The sequence below is a fragment of the Melanostigma gelatinosum genome, assembly GCF_949748355.1.
Source record: "Melanostigma gelatinosum genome assembly, chromosome: 23".
In the NCBI taxonomy this organism is placed as follows: Eukaryota; Metazoa; Chordata; class Actinopteri; order Perciformes; family Zoarcidae; genus Melanostigma; species Melanostigma gelatinosum.
The window spans coordinates 507,501-531,180 of NC_136656.1; the positions used below are offsets into that span (position 1 = coordinate 507,501).

At 33.3% G+C, this 23,680-nt stretch overlaps 2 protein-coding genes across 2 annotated transcripts in view; one reads left to right on the forward strand and one right to left on the reverse strand.

Annotated features, from left to right (window-relative positions):
• The window catches only part of LOC306796545 (serrate RNA effector molecule homolog), a 10,320-nt gene extending 8,813 nt beyond the window's left edge, over positions 1-1,507 (forward strand). Inside the window, exons 17-21 of the mRNA XM_079295540.1 lie at positions 322-402; positions 471-621; positions 890-991; positions 1,080-1,188; positions 1,268-1,507. Coding sequence (XP_079151666.1) covers positions 322-402; positions 471-621; positions 890-991; positions 1,080-1,188; positions 1,268-1,343 — 519 coding nt within the window. The 3' untranslated portion in view covers positions 1,344-1,507. The remainder of the gene's footprint in view (positions 1-321; positions 403-470; positions 622-889; positions 992-1,079; positions 1,189-1,267) is intronic.
• Positions 1,508-3,573: 2,066 nt separating this feature from the next.
• Positions 3,574-23,680, reverse strand: part of LOC306796726 (nephronectin-like) — a gene marked incomplete at both ends in the record, with an annotated part of 54,050 nt that continues 33,943 nt past the window's right edge. Inside the window, 3 exons of the mRNA XM_079295794.1 lie at positions 3,574-3,660; positions 3,767-3,851; positions 3,938-4,124. Of these exons, the coding sequence (XP_079151920.1) occupies positions 3,574-3,660; positions 3,767-3,851; positions 3,938-4,124 (359 nt within the window). The remainder of the gene's footprint in view (positions 3,661-3,766; positions 3,852-3,937; positions 4,125-23,680) is intronic.

Genomic DNA, 23,680 nt, shown 5'->3' on the forward strand with positions numbered 1-23,680 from the left:
TGTCTGTTCACCTGTCTGTCTGTTCACCTGTCTGTCTGTTCACCTGTCTGTCTGTTCACCTGTCTGTGTTCACCTGTCTGTGTTCACCTGTCTGTCTGTTCACCTGTCTGTCTGTTCACCTGTCTGTCTGTTCACCTGTCTGTCTGTTCACCTGTCTGTCTGTTCACCTGTCTGTGTGTTCACCTGTCTGTCTGTTCACCTGTCTGTGTGTTCACCTGTCTGTGTGTTCACCTGTCTGTCTGTTCACCTGTCTGTCTGTTCACCTGTCTGTGTGTTCACCTGTCTGTGTGTTCACCTGTCTGTCTGTTCACCTGTCTCCAGGTGGAGAAGTTCCTGTCCTCAAACACTCAGGAGCTCAGTAAAGACAAGTGGCTCTGTCCTCTGAGCGGGAAGAAGTTCAAGGTGAGTCCTCCTACCTGTGTGTGTGTGTGTGTGTGTGGTTACTGTGGTAACACGTTGTTGTTGTTCAGGCTCCAGAGTTTGTGCGTAAACACATTCTGAACAAACACGGTGACAAAGTCTCCGCCGTCAGACAGGAAGTCGTCTTCTTCAACAACTTCCTGCTGGACGCCAAGAGACCCGCCTTACCTGAGAACAAGCCCCTCCCCCTGCCAGCACAAGGTGTGTGTGACACACGCACAGGAAGTGTCTACTGCTGAAAGGCATTCTGGGAAACGTGGATTGTTCATTTGTTTCTGGTAGAAGATAGAAGTTGAATTGTTTTAATAATTAGAATAGTTTCATGTTTATTATAGGAGTCTGAAATGTGCAAAGGATTGTGGGTCAGAACACAATAGTGTGTTTTTATTTAATTGTTTTGTGAATTTAAAATGATTGTCTACACTGTCAAAGTTTGAATACAATTGAATAAATATTCTCTTTCTTTAAGCCACACCCCCTGGTATGCCAGGGTTTCCTGGTCAGTCGCCACAGCAGCAAAGCCTTCTGGGATATCCTCCTGGAGTCAGACCTCCGATGCCCGGCTTCCCTGGTACACACACACACACACACACACACACACACACACACTAGTGGGGACACGGTGCTTATGAGTGTTTTTCTGCATCTGTGTGTTGCAGGTGGCGGACCCCCCTTCCCCCCCAACCAGTTTGGGGCGGGGCGTGGTAACTATGACAACTTCAGGGGTCATTTAGGAGGAGGGTTTCCAGGGAAACAACGAAACAACAGGTGGAGAAAAAACACACGATGGTTCATAAATACACGTTTATTATGTGTTGATGGTGTGTAACTGTGTGTGTGTGTTTAGGGTTCAGAGAGGGGACCCCCGCTCCATCATGGAGTACAGGGACCTCGACGCTCCAGACGACCTCGACTTCTTTTAGTGAAGCAGACGTGTTTTTGTTTTTTAAAACTTTTTTTTATATTCCTACATTTCCCATGATTCTTTTCACCGAGGCTCCATCATGTGTTTTTTAAGTTAGGTTTGTGTTATTATTAAAGATGATCTGATAAAAGTTTCCAATAAAGATACAGAGGATGAAGATGATGAAGAGTGGTGTGTTCATGGTCACAGCAGAGATCATATTCATCTTGTTATTGACTTAATGTTCTGAAGTTTTAACAGTCTTTACGTCACTGCTCCTCAGACCATATATGGTCACTTCCTGTTCACTGGTTGAAAGGAAAAAAACAAGATGGCGACGGACAAAAATCACCGAACTGTGAGCTTCAAAACGTCCGTACTTTTACTTCAGTAAGTTTAAAATGCAGGTATTTTACTGGTAGTTGAATACTTTCATCGTATTAGTACTTCTCACGCGGATCTTTATCTTATCTGGGATTTCAGGGCGGACTGGCCCTTTAAATCTCTGTGACCCCTCAGCTTAGCTGCTAGCTTAGCGGCTAGCTGTTGCTGTTTAGAGAACAGACCGTTTCTATAAACGGGAGAGAAACCATACGAGTGTCATCGCTGCAAGAAGAAACTCATCACCTCCAGAGAAACAAGTTTAATCTTTAAATCAAGTTTAGTCATGTTTATAAATAAATAACATTCTAATCGGAAAACTCATGTTATTTGTTATTAAACATGATTAATTTATTTGTCGACCAGTGAATTAATTGTCTAATCATTTACATATTCTTACAAAATACTACATATATATACACATACTGCACGGCTACGCTAAACTAGCTTAACGGGAGAACAGCAGCGGAACACGCATTCTGTTCCGCACTCATTCAGATATTAGATGTAAAAAGACAAAGTGCATCCTCTTTGTTGACAGTTTAATCCGGTTAAATCGCAACTCACTGATCTGTTTCTCCTTCAGACATTGAGTGATAAAAACACAAAGCTAGATAAAATAACAATAAACTCCACCAAGCAACATGCAAAACATGTCATCATGTCTTCCATATCTTTCAATTTGAACTCTCACAACTCCGACTAAGCTTTGCCAGTTATCGTAAATTTCGTTTCGAGGTAGGTCACATGCTCGCCCACTGACCAATCACAGCACACGCTGCACCTCACTGCAGAGCTGCAGTAACGCTGACGTACTTGTAGACCAGCTAGCAGCGCTGACACGTCAAAGAACACGCCCACCATGTCAATCTAAAGATCTGATTGGTTGAACACTGACAATCATCAACATCGTCCCCGTTCACTTAAAGTGCTCATGATGCACGTGTGAGTCTGCAGCCTCTGGCTCTGTTCTACCTAGAGACACAGAGGTGAGATCTGATTGGATGAAAGCTCTACTTAAAACAAGCTGCACTGGAAGCAGAGCAACTGAGGAAGACAGGAGCTGTGCAATGACAACATGAGATAATGGAGAAATATTACAATACATGTAGTGTATTTATGAAACATTATTAAATTATAAAATAGATAACTTAGTGATTCTGTTTAGGCCAGCAGAGAAGGCCTTGAAGGCCCACCACTGATATACTGTACATACATGTGTGTATGTATATATACTGTACCAGTAAATACATCACTTATGTACTTTTTGAGGTACTTCACTTGAGTTTCTATTTTGTACTAAATACTACTCCACTACATCTCAGAGGTACATATTGTACTTTGTACTGAATTATATTTATATTTAAAGATGAATCGATTGTAAAAATCAGCTTTAGTTGCTCTGATGTAATATAATAATTAACATCAATATTCTCTTCAATAACAGCATGTGATGTCACCTGTCAATCGAACGATGTGGGTGGAGTCACAGAGTTAACTTCTTCACTTGTTTATTTTTAAGATCTGCAGATTATTTATTATAAGTTTATCAAAACACATGATACATCTCAGTATTTATGAAAAGTATTTACAAAAGATATTTACACAAAACAAATCTGAAAAGTGAATTAAGTTCATAATAATAATGATTCCAGAAATGACAGGTTTGTTCTTCCTGTTCAATACATAAAACTATGTGGTAATATTTCACAACTCGCTCTATAGATTCAGTCTGTTGGCATTTAAATGAAATGAAGCTTCAACACAAATCAAGCTTTTCTGAAACTTTCCTTCTAGAAGACATGAAGCAGTTTATAATTCTCAACGTAGTTCGTCCTTTAAACCTTTTCATCTGTAATGTAGTGATGTCATCGACACGCCCCCTGTCTCAGTGTGACATCATCAACAGCAATCTGTCCTCGCCGTCCTTTCCTCCGCTCGGCCTTCAACAACACCTGTACACACACACACACACACACACACACACACACACACACACAAACACAACGGTCATCAACGACAACACAAAACCTGATGTCAATAAACGTGTGTGTGTCTCACCTTCTCCACAGACTGCATCGTCAAGGTAACCTGTGTGTGTCTCCAACCGTGTCCACCTGTCCTGCTCCAGAGGGCGGAGCTGTACCTGCATCAGCCAATCAGGAACGAGACGTCACACAGGTGATTGTTTACTGTAATTCTAATCATGTGATGTGTGACGAGCTCTGCTACCGTTGGTCTCGTCCCTTTTTCCTGACAAACAGCTGCAGCACGCCCACGTGGTGACCCGTCAGCCAATGGGAGAAGGAGAAACACAGGTTGCCGTGGCTCCAGGGCGGAACAGTTTGGACGGACAATCGAGCGCCTTGGATACTCCTTTGTCCTGCCTTCAGCTCAGGAATGGACAGGTAACGCCCACCTGAGAGTCACAGGACAGCGCGTCGTTAAAAGTCACAGTATAGCGTGTCGTATGACCGTTTTAGACTTTTTTCAACATGCTATACGATGACTTTTTTCGACATGTTATTCGATGACTTTTTTCGACATGCTATACTATGACTTTTTTCGACATGCTATACGATGACTTTTTTCGACATGCTATACGATGACTTTTTTCGACATGTTATACTATGACTTTTTTCGACATGCTATACTATGACTTTTTTCGACATGCTATACTATGACTTTTTTCGACATGTTATACTATGACTTTTTTCGACATGCTATACTATGACTTTTTTCGACATGTTATACTATGACTTTTTTCGACATGCTATACTATGACTTTTTTCGACATGCTATACTATGACCGTTTTAGCCTTTTTCAACATGCTGTACGATGACCGTTTTTGACATGTTATACAATGACCGTTTTTGACATGTTATACTTAGACTTTTTTCGACATGCTATTCTATGACTTTTTTCGACATGCTATTCGATGACTTTTTTCGACATGTTATACTATGACTTTTTTCGACATGCTATTCGATGACTTTTTTCGACATGCTATACTATGACTTTTTTCGACATGTTATACTATGACTTTTTTCGACATGCTATTCGATGACTTTTTTCGACATGTTATACTATGACTTTTTTCGACATGCTATTCGATGACTTTTTTCGACATGCTATACTATGACTTTTTTCGACATGTTATACTATGACTTTTTTCGACATGTTATACTATGACTTTTTTCGACATGCTATTCGATGACTTTTTTCGACATGTTATACTATGACTTTTTTCGACATGCTATTCGATGACTTTTTTCGACATGCTATACTATGACTTTTTTCGACATGCTATACGATGACTTTTTTCGACATGTTATTCGATGACTTTTTTCGACATGCTATACGATGACTTTTTTCGACATGTTATTCGATGACTTTTTTCGACATGTTATACTATGACTTTTTTCGACATGTTATACTATGACTTTTTTCGACATGTTATTCGATGACTTTTTTCGACATGTTATTCTATGACTTTTTTCGACATGCTATACTATGACTTTTTTCGACATGCTATTCGATGACTTTTTTCGACATGCTATACTATGGCTTTTTTCGACATGTTATTCGATGACTTTTTTCGACATGTTATTCGATGACTTTTTTCGACATGCTATACTATGACTTTTTCGACATGTTATACTATGACTTTTTTCGACATGCTATACTATGACTTTTTTCGACATGTTATACTATGACTTTTTTCGACATGCTGTACTATGACTTTTAGACATGCTATACGATGACTTTTTTCGACATGTTATACTATGACTTTTTTCGACATGCTATTCGATGACTTTTTTCGACATGCTATAGTATGACTTTTTTCGACATGCTATTCGATGACTTTTTTCGACATGCTATACTATGACTTTTTTCGACATGCTATTCGATGACTTTTTTCGACATGCTATACTATGACTTTTTTCGACATGCTATACTATGACTTTTTTCGACATGCTATACTATGACTTTTTTCGACATGTTATTCGATGACTTTTTTCGACATGTTATACTATGACTTTTTTCGACATGTTATACTATGACTTTTTTCGACATGTTATTCGATGACTTTTTTCGACATGCTATACTATGACTTTTTTCGACATGTTATACTATGACTTTTTTCGACATGTTATTCGATGACTTTTTTCGACATGCTATACTATGACTTTTTTCGACATGTTATTCGATGACTTTTTTCGACATGCTATACTATGACTTTTTTCGACATGTTATACTATGACTTTTTTCGACATGCTATTCGATGACTTTTTTCGACATGTTATACTATGACTTTTTTCGACATGCTATTCGATGACTTTTTTCGACATGCTATACTATGACTTTTTTCGACATGCTATTCGATGACTTTTTTCGACATGTTATTCGATGACTTTTTTCGACATGCTATACTATGACTTTTTTCGACATGTTATACTATGACTTTTTTCGACATGTTATACGATGACTTTTTTCGACATGTTATACTATGACTTTTTTCGACAAGTTATTCGATGACTTTTTTCGACATGTTATACTATGACTTTTTTCGACATGCTATACTATGACTTTTTTCGACATGTTATACTATGACTTTTTTCGACAAGTTATTCGATGACTTTTTTCGACATGTTATACTATGACTTTTTTCGACATGTTATACTATGACTTTTTTCGACAAGTTATTCGATGACTTTTTTCGACATGTTATACTATGACTTTTTTCGACATGTTATACTATGACTTTTAGACATGCTATACGATGACTTTTTTCGACATGTTATACTATGACTTTTTTCGACATGCTATACTATGACTTTTTTCGACATGTTATACTATGACTTTTTTCGACATGCTATACTATGACTTTTTTCGACATGTTATACTATGACTTTTTTCGACATGTTATTCGATGACTTTTTTCGACATGTTATACTATGACTTTTAGACATGCTATACGATGACTTTTTTCGACATGTTATACTATGACTTTTTTCGACATGCTATTCGATGACTTTTTTCGACATGCTATACTATGACCGTTTTAGCCTTTTTCAACATGCTGTACGATGACCGTGCTGCACAAATCAGGAAAAGGATATAAGAAAATCTGTAAACAGTTGAAAATACCCATTTCCAGTCCCACAGTAATTAAGAAGTTTAAAGCGACGGGAGATGTTAAGAATGAGCTGGAAGAGGACCTGTGTGTACATTGACCCCACGCACCGTGAGGAGGACGGTTCGACTGGCAAAAGAATCTCCAAGCATCACAGCTGGAGAACTGCAGAGGTTAGTTGAGTCTTGGGGTCAGAAAGTCTCCAAAACTACCATCAGACGCCACCGACATCACCACAAGCTGTTTGGGAGGGTTGCCAGAAAGAAGCCTCTGCTGTCAATCAACAACAAACTGAAGCGCCTACAGTTTGCCAAACGTAACTGGGACTTTCAATGGGACCGGGTTATATTGGCAGATGAGAACAAAATAGAGCTTTTTGCCAACAAACATCAAAGGTGGGTTTAGCGTAGACAGAAAGATAGCCACACAGAGAAGCACCTCATACCCACTGTGAAGTATGGTGGCGGATCTTTGATGTTGTGGGGCTGTTTTTCTTCCAAAGGCCCTGGACATCTTGTTAGGATACATGGTATCATGGACTCCATCAAATACCAGCAGATATTAAATGAAAACCTCACAGCCTCTGCCAGGAAGCAAAAATGGTTCACCGACCACATAAAGGTTTTGCCATCACAGTCCCCAGACCTAAACCCCATAGAACATCTGTAGGATGAGCTGAAGAGGAGAGTCCACCTCGGGATCTGAAGGATGTGGAGAGATTCTGCATGGAGGAATGGTCTCAGATCCAGTGCCATGTGTTCACCAACCTCATCACACATTACAGGAAAAGACTCAGAGCTGTTCTCTTGCATAAAATATTAAATGAAGGGGTGCCAATAATTGTAGCACATATATTTTTGAGAAAACTATTTGTTTCAGAATAAGAATTTAATGTTTCTTTCAATGATGTTACTTCAGTTAAATTTTAGATTTTTGTGAATATTTTGAATGAAAGATCATGAGGATAAACAATAAAGACATTTTTTCACAGCCTGTTTTGCTCATTTTTACTAAAGGGTGCCAATAATTCTGGAGGGCACTGTAGTATGTCGAAAAAAGTCATCGTATAACATGTCAAAAAAAGTCATAGTATACATGTCGAAATAAGTCATCGTATAACATGTCAAAAACGGTCATAGTATAAAATGTCGAAAAAAGTCATCGTATAACATGTCAAAAACGGTCATAGTATAAAATGTCGAAAAAAGTCATCGTATAACATGTCGAAATAAGTCATCGTATAACATGTCGAAAACGGTCATAGTATAAAATGTCGAAAGAAGTCAGAGTATAGCATGTCGAAAAAAGTCAGGATAGCATGTCGAAAAAGTCACAGTATATGTCAAAAAAAGTCTTCTATAGCATGTCGAAAAAGGCAAAAACGGTCATCGTATAACATGTCAAAAACGGTCATAGTATAGCATGTCTAAAAAGTCAAAAACAGTCATAGTATAGCATGTCATAAAAAGTCAAAAACAGTCATAGTATAGCATGTCGAAAAAAGTTTAAAAAAAGTCATAGTATAGCATGTCGAAAAACGTTTAAAAAAAAGTCATAGTATAGCATGCCGAAAAAAAGTCATAGTATAGCATGTCTAAAAAGTCAAAAACAGTCATAGTATAGCATGTCGAAAAAACTCAAAAACAGTCATAGTATAGCATGTCGAAAAAACTCAAAAACAGTCATAGTATAGCATGTCGAAAAACGTTTAAAAAAAAGTCATAGTATAGCATGCCGAAAAAGTCAAAAACAGTCGTAGTATAGCATGTCTAAAAAGTCAAAAAAAGTCATAGTATAGCATGTCTAAAAAGTCAAAAACAGTCATAGTATAGCATGTCTAAAAAGTCAAAAACAGTCATAGTATAGCATGTCATGAAAAGTCAAAAACAGTCATAGTATAGCATGTCTAAAAAGTCAAAAAAAGTCATAGTATAGCATGTCATGAAAAGTCAAAAACAGTCATAGTATAGCATGTCATGAAAAGTCAAAAACAGTCATAGTATAGCATGTCTAAAAAGTCAAAAACAGTCATAGTATAACATGTCATGAAAAGTCATAAACAGTCATAGTATAGCATGTCATGAAAAGTCATAAACAGTCATAGTATAGCATGTCATGAAAAGTCAAAAACAGTCATAGTATAGCATGTCATGAAAAGTCATAAACAGTCATAGTATAGCATGTCATGAAAAGTCATAAACAGTCATAGTATAGCATGTCATGAAAAGTCATAAACAGTCATAGTATAGCATGTCATGAAAAGTCATAAACAGTCATAGTATAGCATGTCATGAAAAGTCATAAACAGTCATAGTATAGCATGTCATGAAAAGTCATAAACAGTCATAGTATAGCATGTCATGAAAAGTCATAAACAGTCATAGTATAGCATGTCATGAAAAGTCATAAACAGTCATAGTATAGCATGTCATGAAAAGTCATAAACAGTCATAGTATAGCATGTCATGAAAAGTCAAAAACAGTCATAGTATAGCATGTCATGAAAAGTCAAAAACAGTCATAGTATAACATGTCATGAAAAGTCATAAACAGTCATAGTATAGCATGTCATGAAAAGTCATAAACAGTCATAGTATAGCATGTCATGAAAAGTCAAAAACAGTCATAGTATAGCATGTCATGAAAAGTCAAAAACAGTCATAGTATAACATGTCATGAAAAGTCATAAACAGTCATAGTATAGCATGTCATGAAAAGTCAAAAACAGTCATAGTATAGCATGTCATGAAAAGTCAAAAACAGTCATAGTATAGCATGTCATGAAAAGTCAAAAACAGTCATAGTATAACATGTCATGAAAAGTCATAAACAGTCATAGTATAGCATGTCATGAAAAGTCAAAAACAGTCATAGTATAGCATGTCATGAAAAGTCATAAACAGTCATAGTATAGCATGTCATGAAAAGTCAAAAACAGTCATAGTATAGCATGTCATGAAAAGTCATAAACAGTCATAGTATAGCATGTCATGAAAAGTCAAAAACAGTCATAGTATAGCATGTCATGAAAAGTCATAAACAGTCATAGTATAGCATGTCATGAAAAGTCATAAACAGTCATAGTATAGCATGTCATGAAAAGTCAAAAACAGTCATAGTATAGCATGTCACGAAAAGTCAAAAACAGTCATAGTATAGCATGTCATGAAAAGTCAAAAACAGTCATAGTATAGCATGTCTAAAAAGTCAAAAACAGTCATAGTATAGCATGTCATGAAAAGTCAAAAACAGTCATAGTATAGCATGTCATGAAAAGTCAAAAACAGTCATAGTATAACATGTCATGAAAAGTCATAAACAGTCATAGTATAGCATGTCATGAAAAGTCAAAAACAGTCATAGTATAGCATGTCATGAAAAGTCATAAACAGTCATAGTATAGCATGTCATGAAAAGTCATAAACAGTCATAGTATAGCATGTCATGAAAAGTCAAAAACAGTCATAGTATAGCATGTCATGAAAAGTCATAAACAGTCATAGTATAGCATGTCATGAAAAGTCATAAACAGTCATAGTATAGCATGTCATGAAAAGTCAAAAACAGTCATAGTATAGCATGTCATGAAAAGTCAAAAACAGTCATAGTATAGCATGTCATGAAAAGTCAAAAACAGTCATAGTATAGCATGTCATGAAAAGTCAAAAACAGTCATAGTATAGCATGTCATGAAAAGTCAAAAACAGTCATAGTATAGCATGTCATGAAAAGTCAAAAACAGTCATAGTATAGCATGTCATGAAAAGTCATAAACAGTCATAGTATAGCATGTCATGAAAAGTCATAAACAGTCATAGTATAGCATGTCATGAAAAGTCATAAACAGTCATAGTATAGCATGTCATGAAAAGTCATAAACAGTCATAGTATAGCATGTCATGAAAAGTCAAAAACAGTCATAGTATAGCATGTCTAAAAAGTCAAAAACAGTCATAGTATAGCATGTCTAAAAAGTCAAAAACAGTCATAGTATAGCATGTCATGAAAAGTCAAAAACAGTCATAGTATAGCATGTCTAAAAAGTCAAAAACAGTCATAGTATAGCATGTCATGAAAAGTCATAAACAGTCATAGTATAGCATGTCATGAAAAGTCAAAAACAGTCATAGTATAGCATGTCATGAAAAGTCAAAAACAGTCATAGTATAGCATGTCTAAAAAGTCAAAAACAGTCATAGTATAGCATGTCATGAAAAGTCAAAAACAGTCATAGTATAGCATGTCTAAAAAGTCAAAAACAGTCATAGTATAGCATGTCGAAAAAAGTAAAAACAGTCATAGTATAGCATGTCTAAAAAGTCAAAAACAGTCATTGTATAGCATGTCTAAAAAGTCAAAAACAGTCATAGTATAGCATGTCATGAAAAGTCATAAACAGTCATAGTATAGCATGTCTAAAAAGTCAAAAACAGTCATAGTATAGCATGTCATGAAAAGTCAAAAACAGTCATAGTATAGCATGTCTAAAAAGTCAAAAACAGTCATAGTATAGCATGTCATGAAAAGTCAAAAACAGTCATAGTATAGCATGTCATGAAAAGTCAAAAACAGTCATAGTATAGCATGTCATGAAAAGTCATAAACAGTCATAGTATAGCATGTCATGAAAAGTCATAAACAGTCATAGTATAGCATGTCATGAAAAGTCATAAACAGTCATAGTATAGCATGTCATGAAAAGTCAAAAACAGTCATAGTATAGCATGTCATGAAAAGTCAAAAACAGTCATAGTATAGCATGTCTAAAAAGTCAAAAACAGTCATAGTATAGCATGTCTAAAAAGTCAAAAACAGTCATAGTATAGCATGTCATGAAAAGTCAAAAACAGTCATAGTATAGCATGTCATGAAAAGTCAAAAACAGTCATAGTATAGCATGTCTAAAAAGTCAAAAACAGTTATAGTATAGCATGTCTAAAAAGTCAAAAACAGTCATAGTATAGCATGTCGAAAAAAGTAAAAACAGTCATAGTATAGCATGTCTAAAAAGTCAAAAACAGTCATAGTATAGCATGTCGAAAAAGTCAAAAACAGTCATAGTATAGCATGTCATGAAAAGTCATAAACAGTCATAGTATAGCATGTCTAAAAAGTCAAAAACAGTCATAGTATAGCATGTCGAAAAAGTAAAAACAGTCATAGTATAGCATGTCATGAAAAGTCAAAAACAGTCATAGTATAGCATGTCTAAAAAGTCAAAAACAGTCATAGTATAGCATGTCTAAAAAGTCAAAAACAGTCATAGTATAGCATGTCATGAAAAGTCAAAAACAGTCATAGTATAGCATGTCTAAAAAGTCAAAAACAGTCATAGTATAGCATGTCGAAAAAAGTAAAAACAGTCATAGTATAGCATGTCGAAATAACTCAAAAACAGTCATAGTATAGCATGTCGAAAAAAGTAAAAACAGTCATAGTATAGCATGTCTAAAAAGTCAAAAACAGTCATAGTATAGCATGTCATGAAAAGTCAAAAACAGTCATAGTATAGCATGTCATGAAAAGTCAAAAACAGTCATAGTATAGCATGTCATGAAAAGTCAAAAACAGTCATAGTATAGCATGTCATGAAAAGTCAAAAACAGTCATAGTATAGCATGTCATGAAAAGTCAAAAACAGTCATAGTATAACATGTCATGAAAAGTCATAAACAGTCATAGTATAGCATGTCATGAAAAGTCATAAACAGTCATAGTATAGCATGTCTAAAAAGTCAAAAACAGTCATAGTATAGCATGTCATGAAAAGTCAAAAACAGTCATAGTATAGCATGTCGAAATAACTCAAAAACAGTCATAGTATAGCATGTCGAAAAAAGTAAAAACAGTCATAGTATAGCATGTCATGAAAAGTCAAAAACAGTCATAGTATAGCATGTCTAAAAAGTCAAAAACAGTCATAGTATAGCATGTCATGAAAAGTCATAAACAGTCATAGTATAGCATGTCATGAAAAGTCATAAACAGTCATAGTATAGCATGTCATGAAAAGTCAAAAACAGTCATAGTATAGCATGTCATGAAAAGTCAAAAACAGTTATAGTATAGCATGTCGAAAAAAGTAAAAACAGTCATAGTATAGCATGTCGAAAAAAGTAAAAACAGTCATAGTATAGCATGTCGAAATAACTCAAAAACAGTCATAGTATAGCATGTCGAAAAAAGTAAAAAAAGTCATAGTATAGCATGTCGAAATAACTCAAAAACAGTCATAGTATAGCATGTCGAAAAAAGTAAAAAAAGTCATAGTATAGCATGTCGAAAAAAGTAAAAAAAGTCATAGTATAGCATGTCGAAAAAAGTTTAAAAAAGTCATAGTATAGCATGTCGAAAAAAGTCAAAAACAGTCATAGTATAGCATGTCGAAAAAACTCAAAAACAGTCATAGTATAGCATGTCATGAAAAGTCATAAACAGTCATAGTATAGCATGTCATGAAAAGTCAAAAACAGTCATAGTATAGCATGTCATGAAAAGTCAAAAACAGTCATAGTATAGCATGTCGAAAAAAGTAAAAAAAAGTCATAGTATAGCATGTCGAAAAAAGTAAAAAAAGTCATAGTATAGCATGTCGAAAAAAGTAAAAACAGTCATAGTATAGCATGTCTAAAAAGTCATAAACAGTCATAGTATAGCATGTCATGAAAAGTCATAAACAGTCATAGTATAGCATGTCATGAAAAGTCATAAACAGTCATAGTATAGCATGTCTAAAAAGTCATAAACAGTCATAGTATAGCATGTCATGAAAAGTCATAAACAGTCATAGTATAGCATGTCTAAAAAGTCAAAAACAGTCATAGTATAGCATGTCGAAAAAACTCAAAAACAGTCATAGTATAGCATGTCATGAAAAGTCATAAACAGTCATAGTATAGCATGTCATGAAAAGTCAAAAACAGTCATAGTATAGCATGTCATGAAAAGTCAAAAACAGTCATAGTATAGCATGTCGAAAAAAGTAAAAAAAAGTCATAGTATAGCATGTCGAAAAAAGTAAAAAAAGTCATAGTATAGCATGTCGAAAAAAGTAAAAACAGTCATAGTATAGCATGTCTAAAAAGTCATAAACAGTCATAGTATAGCATGTCATGAAAAGTCATAAACAGTCATAGTATAGCATGTCATGAAAAGTCATAAACAGTCATAGTATAGCATGTCTAAAAAGTCATAAACAGTCATAGTATAGCATGTCATGAAAAGTCATAAACAGTCATAGTATAGCATGTCTAAAAAGTCATAAACAGTCATAGTATAGCATGTCATGAAAAGTCATAAACAGTCATAGTATAGCATGTCTAAAAAGTCAAAAACAGTCATAGTATAGCATGTCATGAAAAGTCAAAAACAGTCATAGTATAGCATGTCATGAAAAGTCAAAAACAGTCATAGTATAGCATGTCTAAAAAGTCATAAACAGTCATAGTATAGCATGTCATGAAAAGTCAAAAACAGTCATAGTATAGCATGTCTAAAAAGTCAAAAACAGTCATAGTATAGCATGTCTAAAAAGTCAAAAACAGTCATAGTATAGCATGTCATGAAAAGTCAAAAACAGTCATAGTATAGCATGTCATGAAAAGTCATAAACAGTCATAGTATAGCATGTCTAAAAAGTCAAAAACAGTCATAGTATAGTATGTCATGAAAAGTCATAAACAGTCATAGTATAGCATGTCATGAAAAGTCATAAACAGTCATAGTATAGCATGTCATGAAAAGTCAAAAACAGTCATAGTATAGCATGTCATGAAAAGTCATAAACAGTCATAGTATAGCATGTCTAAAAAGTCAAAAACAGTCATAGTATAGTATGTCATGAAAAGTCATAAACAGTCATAGTATAGCATGTCATGAAAAGTCATAAACAGTCATAGTATAGCATGTCATGAAAAGTCAAAAACAGTCATAGTATAGCATGTCATGAAAAGTCATAAACAGTCATAGTATAGCATGTCTAAAAAGTCAAAAACAGTCATAGTATAGCATGTCTAAAAAGTCAAAAACAGTCATAGTATAGCATGTCTAAAAAGTCAAAAAAAGTCATAGTATAGCATGTCATGAAAAGTCATAAACAGTCATAGTATAGCATGTCTAAAAAGTCAAAAACAGTCATAGTATAGCATGTCTAAAAAGTCAAAAACAGTCATAGTATAGCATGTCATGAAAAGTCAAAAACAGTCATAGTATAGCATGTCATGAAAAGTCAAAAACAGTCATAGTATAGCATGTCTAAAAAGTCATAAACAGTCATAGTATAGCATGTCATGAAAAGTCAAAAACAGTCATAGTATAGCATGTCTAAAAAGTCAAAAACAGTCATAGTATAGCATGTCTAAAAAGTCAAAAACAGTCATAGTATAGCATGTCTAAAAAGTCAAAAACAGTCATAGTATAGCATGTCTAAAAAGTCAAAAAAAGTCATAGTATAGCATGTCATGAAAAGTCATAAACAGTCATAGTATAGCATGTCTAAAAAGTCAAAAACAGTCATAGTATAGCATGTCTAAAAAGTCAAAAACAGTCATAGTATAGCATGTCATGAAAAGTCAAAAACAGTCATAGTATAGCATGTCATGAAAAGTCAAAAACAGTCATAGTATAGCATGTCATAAAAAGTCAAAAACAGTCATAGTATAGCATGTCATGAAAAGTCATAAACAGTCATAGTATAGCATGTCATAAAAAGTCAAAAACAGTCATAGTATAGCATGTCATGAAAAGTCATAAACAGTCATAGTATAGCATGTCATGAAAAGTCATAAACAGTCATAGTATAGCATGTCATGAAAAGTCAAAAACAGTCATAGTATAGCATGTCTAAAAAGTCAAAAACAGTCATAGTATAGCATGTCTAAAAAGTCAAAAACAGTCATAGTATAGCATGTCATGAAAAGTCAAAAACAGTCATAGTATAGCATGTCATGAAAAGTCAAAAACAGTCATAGTATAGCATGTCATGAAAAGTCATAAACAGTCATAGTATAGCATGTCATGAAAAGTCAAAAACAGTCATAGTATAGCATGTCATGAAAAGTCAAAAACAGTCATAGTATAGCATGTCATAAAAAGTCAAAAACAGTCATAGTATAGCATGTCATGAAAAGTCAAAAACAGTCATAGTATAGCATGTCTAAAAAGTCAAAAACAGTCATAGTATAGCATGTCTAAAAAGTCAAAAAAAGTCATAGTATAGCATGTCATGAAAAGTCATAAACAGTCATAGTATAGCATGTCTAAAAAGTCAAAAACAGTCATAGTATAGCATGTCTAAAAAGTCAAAAACAGTCATAGTATAGCATGTCATGAAAAGTCAAAAACAGTCATAGTATAGCATGTCTAAAAAGTCATAAACAGTCATAGTATAGCATGTCATGAAAAGTCAAAAACAGTCATAGTATAGCATGTCTAAAAAGTCATAAACAGTCATAGTATAGCATGTCATGAAAAGTCAAAAACAGTCATAGTATAGCATGTCTAAAAAGTCATAAACAGTCATAGTATAGCATGTCATGAAAAGTCAAAAACAGTCATAGTATAGCATGTCTAAAAAGTCATAAACAGTCATAGTATAGCATGTCATGAAAAGTCAAAAACAGTCATAGTATAGCATGTCTAAAAAGTCAAAAAAAGTCATAGTATAGCATGTCATGAAAAGTCAAAAAAAGTCATAGTATAGCATGTCATGAAAAGTAAAAAAAAGTCATAGTATAGCATGTCATGAAAAGTCATAAACAGTCATAGTATAGCATGTCTAAAAAGTCAAAAACAGTCATAGTATAGCATGTCTAAAAAGTCATAAACAGTCATAGTATAGCATGTCATGAAAAGTCAAAAACAGTCATAGTATAGCATGTCTAAAAAGTCAAAAACAGTCATAGTATAGCATGTCTAAAAAGTCAAAAACAGTCATAGTATAGCATGTCATGAAAAGTCAAAAACAGTCATAGTATAGCATGTCTAAAAAGTCATAAACAGTCATAGTATAGCATGTCATGAAAAGTCATAAACAGTCATAGTATAGCATGTCTAAAAAGTCAAAAACAGTCATAGTATAGCATGTCTAAAAAGTCAAAAAAAGTCATAGTATAGCATGTCATGAAAAGTCAAAAACAGTCATAGTATAGCATGTCATGAAAAGTCAAAAACAGTCATAGTATAGCATGTCATAAAAAGTCAAAAACAGTCATAGTATAGCATGTCATGAAAAGTCAAAAACAGTCATAGTATAGCATGTCTAAAAAGTCATAAACAGTCATAGTATAGCATGTCTAAAAAGTCAAAAACAGTCATAGTATAGCATGTCTAAAAAGTCAAAAACAGTCATAGTATAGCATGTCATGAAAAGTCAAAAACAGTCATAGTATAGCATGTCATGAAAAGTCAAAAACAGTCATAGTATAGCATGTCTAAAAAGTCATAAACAGTCATAGTATAGCATGTCATGAAAAGTCAAAAACAGTCATAGTATAGCATGTCTAAAAAGTCAAAAACAGTCATAGTATAGCATGTCTAAAAAGTCAAAAACAGTCATAGTATAGCATGTCATGAAAAGTCAAAAACAGTCATAGTATAGCATGTCTAAAAAGTCATAAACAGTCATAGTATAGCATGTCATGAAAAGTCATAAACAGTCATAGTATAGCATGTCTAAAAAGTCAAAAACAGTCATAGTATAGCATGTCTAAAAAGTCAAAAAAAGTCATAGTATAGCATGTCATGAAAAGTCAAAAACAGTCATAGTATAGCATGTCATGAAAAGTCATAAACAGTCATAGTATAGCATGTCTAAAAAGTCAAAAACAGTCATAGTATAGTATGTCATGAAAAGTCATAAACAGTCATAGTATAGCATGTCTAAAAAGTCAAAAACAGTCATAGTATAGCATGTCTAAAAAGTCAAAAAAAGTCATAGTATAGCATGTCATGAAAAGTCATAAACAGTCATAGTATAGCATGTCTAAAAAGTCAAAAACAGTCATAGTATAGCATGTCTAAAAAGTCAAAAACAGTCATAGTATAGCATGTCATGAAAAGTCAAAAACAGTCATAGTATAGCATGTCATGAAAAGTCAAAAACAGTCATAGTATAGCATGTCTAAAAAGTCATAAACAGTCATAGTATAGCATGTCATGAAAAGTCAAAAACAGTCATAGTATAGCATGTCTAAAAAGTCAAAAACAGTCATAGTATAGCATGTCTAAAAAGTCAAAAACAGTCATAGTATAGCATGTCTAAAAAGTCAAAAACAGTCATAGTATAGCATGTCTAAAAAGTCAAAAAAAGTCATAGTATAGCATGTCATGAAAAGTCATAAACAGTCATAGTATAGCATGTCTAAAAAGTCAAAAACAGTCATAGTATAGCATGTCTAAAAAGTCAAAAACAGTCATAGTATAGCATGTCATGAAAAGTCAAAAACAGTCATAGTATAGCATGTCATGAAAAGTCAAAAACAGTCATAGTATAGCATGTCATAAAAAGTAAAAAACAGTCATAGTATAGCATGTCATGAAAAGTCATAAACAGTCATAGTATAGCATGTCATAAAAAGTCAAAAACAGTCATAGTATAGCATGTCATGAAAAGTCATAAACAGTCATAGTATAGCATGTCTAAAAAGTCAAAAACAGTCATAGTATAGCATGTCTAAAAAGTCAAAAACAGTCATAGTATAGCATGTCATGAAAAGTCAAAAACAGTCATAGTATAGCATGTCATGAAAAGTCAAAAACAGTCATAGTATAGCATGTCATGAAAAGTCATAAACAGTCATAGTATAGCATGTCATGAAAAGTCAAAAACAGTCATAGTATAGCATGTCATGAAAAGTCAAAAACAGTCATAGTATAGCATGTCATAAAAAGTCAAAAACAGTCATAGTATAGCATGTCATGAAAAGTCAAAAACAGTCATAGTATAGCATGTCTAAAAAGTCAAAAACAGTCATAGTATAGCATGTCTAAAAAGTCAAAAAAAGTCATAGTATAGCATGTCATGAAAAGTCATAAACAGTCATAGTATAGCATGTCTAAAAAGTCAAAAACAGTCATAGTATAGCATGTCTAAAAAGTCAAAAACAGTCATAGTATAGCATGTCATGAAAAGTCAAAAACAGTCATAGTATAGCATGTCTAAAAAGTCATAAACAGTCATAGTATAGCATGTCATGAAAAGTCAAAAACAGTCATAGTATAGCATGTCTAAAAAGTCATAAACAGTCATAGTATAGCATGTCATGAAAAGTCAAAAACAGTCATAGTATAGCATGTCTAAAAAGTCATAAACAGTCATAGTATAGCATGTCATGAAAAGTCAAAAACAGTCATAGTATAGCATGTCTAAAAAGTCATAAACAGTCATAGTATAGCATGTCATGAAAAGTCAAAAACAGTCATAGTATAGCATGTCTAAAAAGTCAAAAAAAGTCATAGTATAGCATGTCATGAAAAGTCAAAAAAAGTCATAGTATAGCATGTCATGAAAAGTAAAAAAAAGTCATAGTATAGCATGTCATGAAAAGTCATAAACAGTCATAGTATAGCATGTCTAAAAAGTCAAAAACAGTCATAGTATAGCATGTCTAAAAAGTCATAAACAGTCATAGTATAGCATGTCATGAAAAGTCAAAAACAGTCATAGTATAGCATGTCTAAAAAGTCAAAAACAGTCATAGTATAGCATGTCTAAAAAGTCAAAAACAGTCATAGTATAGCATGTCATGAAAAGTCAAAAACAGTCATAGTATAGCATGTCTAAAAAGTCATAAACAGTCATAGTATAGCATGTCATGAAAAGTCATAAACAGTCATAGTATAGCATGTCTAAAAAGTCAAAAACAGTCATAGTATAGCATGTCTAAAAAGTCAAAAAAAGTCATAGTATAGCATGTCATGAAAAGTCAAAAACAGTCATAGTATAGCATGTCATGAAAAGTCAAAAACAGTCATAGTATAGCATGTCATAAAAAGTCAAAAACAGTCATAGTATAGCATGTCATGAAAAGTCAAAAACAGTCATAGTATAGCATGTCTAAAAAGTCATAAACAGTCATAGTATAGCATGTCTAAAAAGTCAAAAACAGTCATAGTATAGCATGTCTAAAAAGTCAAAAACAGTCATAGTATAGCATGTCATGAAAAGTCAAAAACAGTCATAGTATAGCATGTCATGAAAAGTCAAAAACAGTCATAGTATAGCATGTCTAAAAAGTCATAAACAGTCATAGTATAGCATGTCATGAAAAGTCAAAAACAGTCATAGTATAGCATGTCTAAAAAGTCAAAAACAGTCATAGTATAGCATGTCTAAAAAGTCAAAAACAGTCATAGTATAGCATGTCTAAAAAGTCAAAAACAGTCATAGTATAGCATGTCTAAAAAGTCAAAAAAAGTCATAGTATAGCATGTCATGAAAAGTCATAAACAGTCATAGTATAGCATGTCTAAAAAGTCAAAAACAGTCATAGTATAGCATGTCTAAAAAGTCAAAAACAGTCATAGTATAGCATGTCATGAAAAGTCAAAAACAGTCATAGTATAGCATGTCATAAAAAGTCAAAAACAGTCATAGTATAGCATGTCATGAAAAGTCATAAACAGTCATAGTATAGCATGTCATGAAAAGTCATAAACAGTCATAGTATAGCATGTCATGAAAAGTCATAAACAGTCATAGTATAGCATGTCATGAAAAGTCATAAACAGTCATAGTATAGCATGTCATGAAAAGTCATAAACAGTCATAGTATAACATGTCATGAAAAGTCATAAACAGTCATAGTATAGCATGTCATGAAAAGTCATAAACAGTCATAGTATAGCATGTCATGAAAAGTCAAAAACAGTCATAGTATAGCATGTCATGAAAAGTCAAAAACAGTCATAGTATAACATGTCATGAAAAGTCATAAACAGTCATAGTATAGCATGTCATGAAAAGTCAAAAACAGTCATAGTATAGCATGTCATGAAAAGTCAAAAACAGTCATAGTATAGCATGTCATGAAAAGTCAAAAACAGTCATAGTATAACATGTCATGAAAAGTCATAAACAGTCATAGTATAGCATGTCATGAAAAGTCAAAAACAGTCATAGTATAGCATGTCATGAAAAGTCATAAACAGTCATAGTATAGCATGTCATGAAAAGTCAAAAACAGTCATAGTATAGCATGTCATGAAAAGTCATAAACAGTCATAGTATAGCATGTCATGAAAAGTCATAAACAGTCATAGTATAGCATGTCATGAAAAGTCAAAAACAGTCATAGTATAGCATGTCACGAAAAGTCAAAAACAGTCATAGTATAGCATGTCATGAAAAGTCAAAAACAGTCATAGTATAGCATGTCTAAAAAGTCAAAAACAGTCATAGTATAGCATGTCATGAAAAGTCAAAAACAGTCATAGTATAGCATGTCATGAAAAGTCAAAAACAGTCATAGTATAACATGTCATGAAAAGTCATAAACAGTCATAGTATAGCATGTCATGAAAAGTCAAAAACAGTCATAGTATAGCATGTCATGAAAAGTCATAAACAGTCATAGTATAGCATGTCATGAAAAGTCATAAACAGTCATAGTATAGCATGTCATGAAAAGTCAAAAACAGTCATAGTATAGCATGTCATGAAAAGTCATAAACAGTCATAGTATAGCATGTCATGAAAAGTCATAAACAGTCATAGTATAGCATGTCATGAAAAGTCAAAAACAGTCATAGTATAGCATGTCATGAAAAGTCAAAAACAGTCATAGTATAGCATGTCATGAAAAGTCAAAAACAGTCATAGTATAGCATGTCATGAAAAGTCAAAAACAGTCATAGTATAGCATGTCATGAAAAGTCAAAAACAGTCATAGTATAGCATGTCATGAAAAGTCAAAAACAGTCATAGTATAGCATGTCATGAAAAGTCAAAAACAGTCATAGTATAGCATGTCATGAAAAGTCAAAAACAGTCATAGTATAGCATGTCATGAAAAGTCATAAACACTCATAGTATAGCATGTCATGAAAAGTCATAAACAGTCATAGTATAGCATGTCATGAAAAGTCATAAACAGTCATAGTATAGCATGTCATGAAAAGTCATAAACAGTCATAGTATAGCATGTCATGAAAAGTCAAAAACAGTCATAGTATAGCATGTCTAAAAAGTCAAAAACAGTCATAGTATAGCATGTCTAAAAAGTCAAAAACAGTCATAGTATAGCATGTCATGAAAGGTCAAAAACAGTCATAGTATAGCATGTCATGAAAAGTCAAAAACAGTCATAGTATAGCATGTCATGAAAAGTCAAAAACAGTCATAGTATAGCATGTCTAAAAAGTCAAAAACAGTCATAGTATAGCATGTCATGAAAAGTCATAAACAGTCATAGTATAGCATGTCATGAAAAGTCAAAAACAGTCATAGTATAGCATGTCATGAAAAGTCAAAAACAGTCATAGTATAGCATGTCTAAAAAGTCAAAAACAGTCATAGTATAGCATGTCATGAAAAGTCAAAAACAGTCATAGTATAGCATGTCTAAAAAGTCAAAAACAGTCATAGTATAGCATGTCGAAAAAAGTAAAAACAGTCATAGTATAGCATGTCTAAAAAGTCAAAAACAGTCATTGTATAGCATGTCTAAAAAGTCAAAAACAGTCATAGTATAGCATGTCATGAAAAGTCATAAACAGTCATAGTATAGCATGTCTAAAAAGTCAAAAACAGTCATAGTATAGCATGTCATGAAAAGTCAAAAACAGTCATAGTATAGCATGTCTAAAAAGTCAAAAACAGTCATAGTATAGCATGTCATGAAAAGTCAAAAACAGTCATAGTATAGCATGTCATGAACAGTCAAAAACAGTCATAGTATAGCATGTCATGAAAAGTCATAAACAGTCATAGTATAGCATGTCATGAAAAGTCATAAACAGTCATAGTATAGCATGTCATGAAAAGTCATAAACAGTCATAGTATAGCATGTCATGAAAAGTCATAAACAGTCATAGTATAGCATGTCATGAAAAGTCAAAAACAGTCATAGTATAGCATGTCATGAAAAGTCATAAACAGTCATAGTATAGCATGTCATGAAAAGTCATAAACAGTCATAGTATAGCATGTCATGAAAAGTCAAAAACAGTCATAGTATAGCATGTCATGAAAAGTCAAAAACAGTCATAGTATAGCATGTCATGAAAAGTCATAAACAGTCATAGTATAGCATGTCATGAAAAGTCAAAAACAGTCATAGTATAGCATGTCTAAAAAGTCAAAAACAGTCATAGTATAGCATGTCTAAAAAGTCAAAAACAGTCATAGTATAGCATGTCATGAAAAGTCAAAAACAGTCATAGTATAGCATGTCATGAAAAGTCAAAAACAGTCATAGTATAGCATGTCTAAAAAGTCAAAAACAGTTATAGTATAGCATGTCTAAAAAGTCAAAAACAGTCATAGTATAGCATGTCGAAAAAAGTAAAAACAGTCATAGTATAGCATGTCTAAAAAGTCAAAAACAGTCATAGTATAGCATGTCGAAAAAGTCAAAAACAGTCATAGTATAGCATGTCATGAAAAGTCATAAACAGTCATAGTATAGCATGTCTAAAAAGTCAAAAACAGTCATAGTATAGCATGTCGAAAAAGTAAAAACAGTCATAGTATAGCATGTCATGAAAAGTCAAAAACAGTCATAGTATAGCATGTCTAAAAAGTCAAAAACAGTCATAGTATAGCATGTCTAAAAAGTCAAAAACAGTCATAGTATAGCATGTCTAAAAAGTCAAAAACAGTCATAGTATAGCATGTCG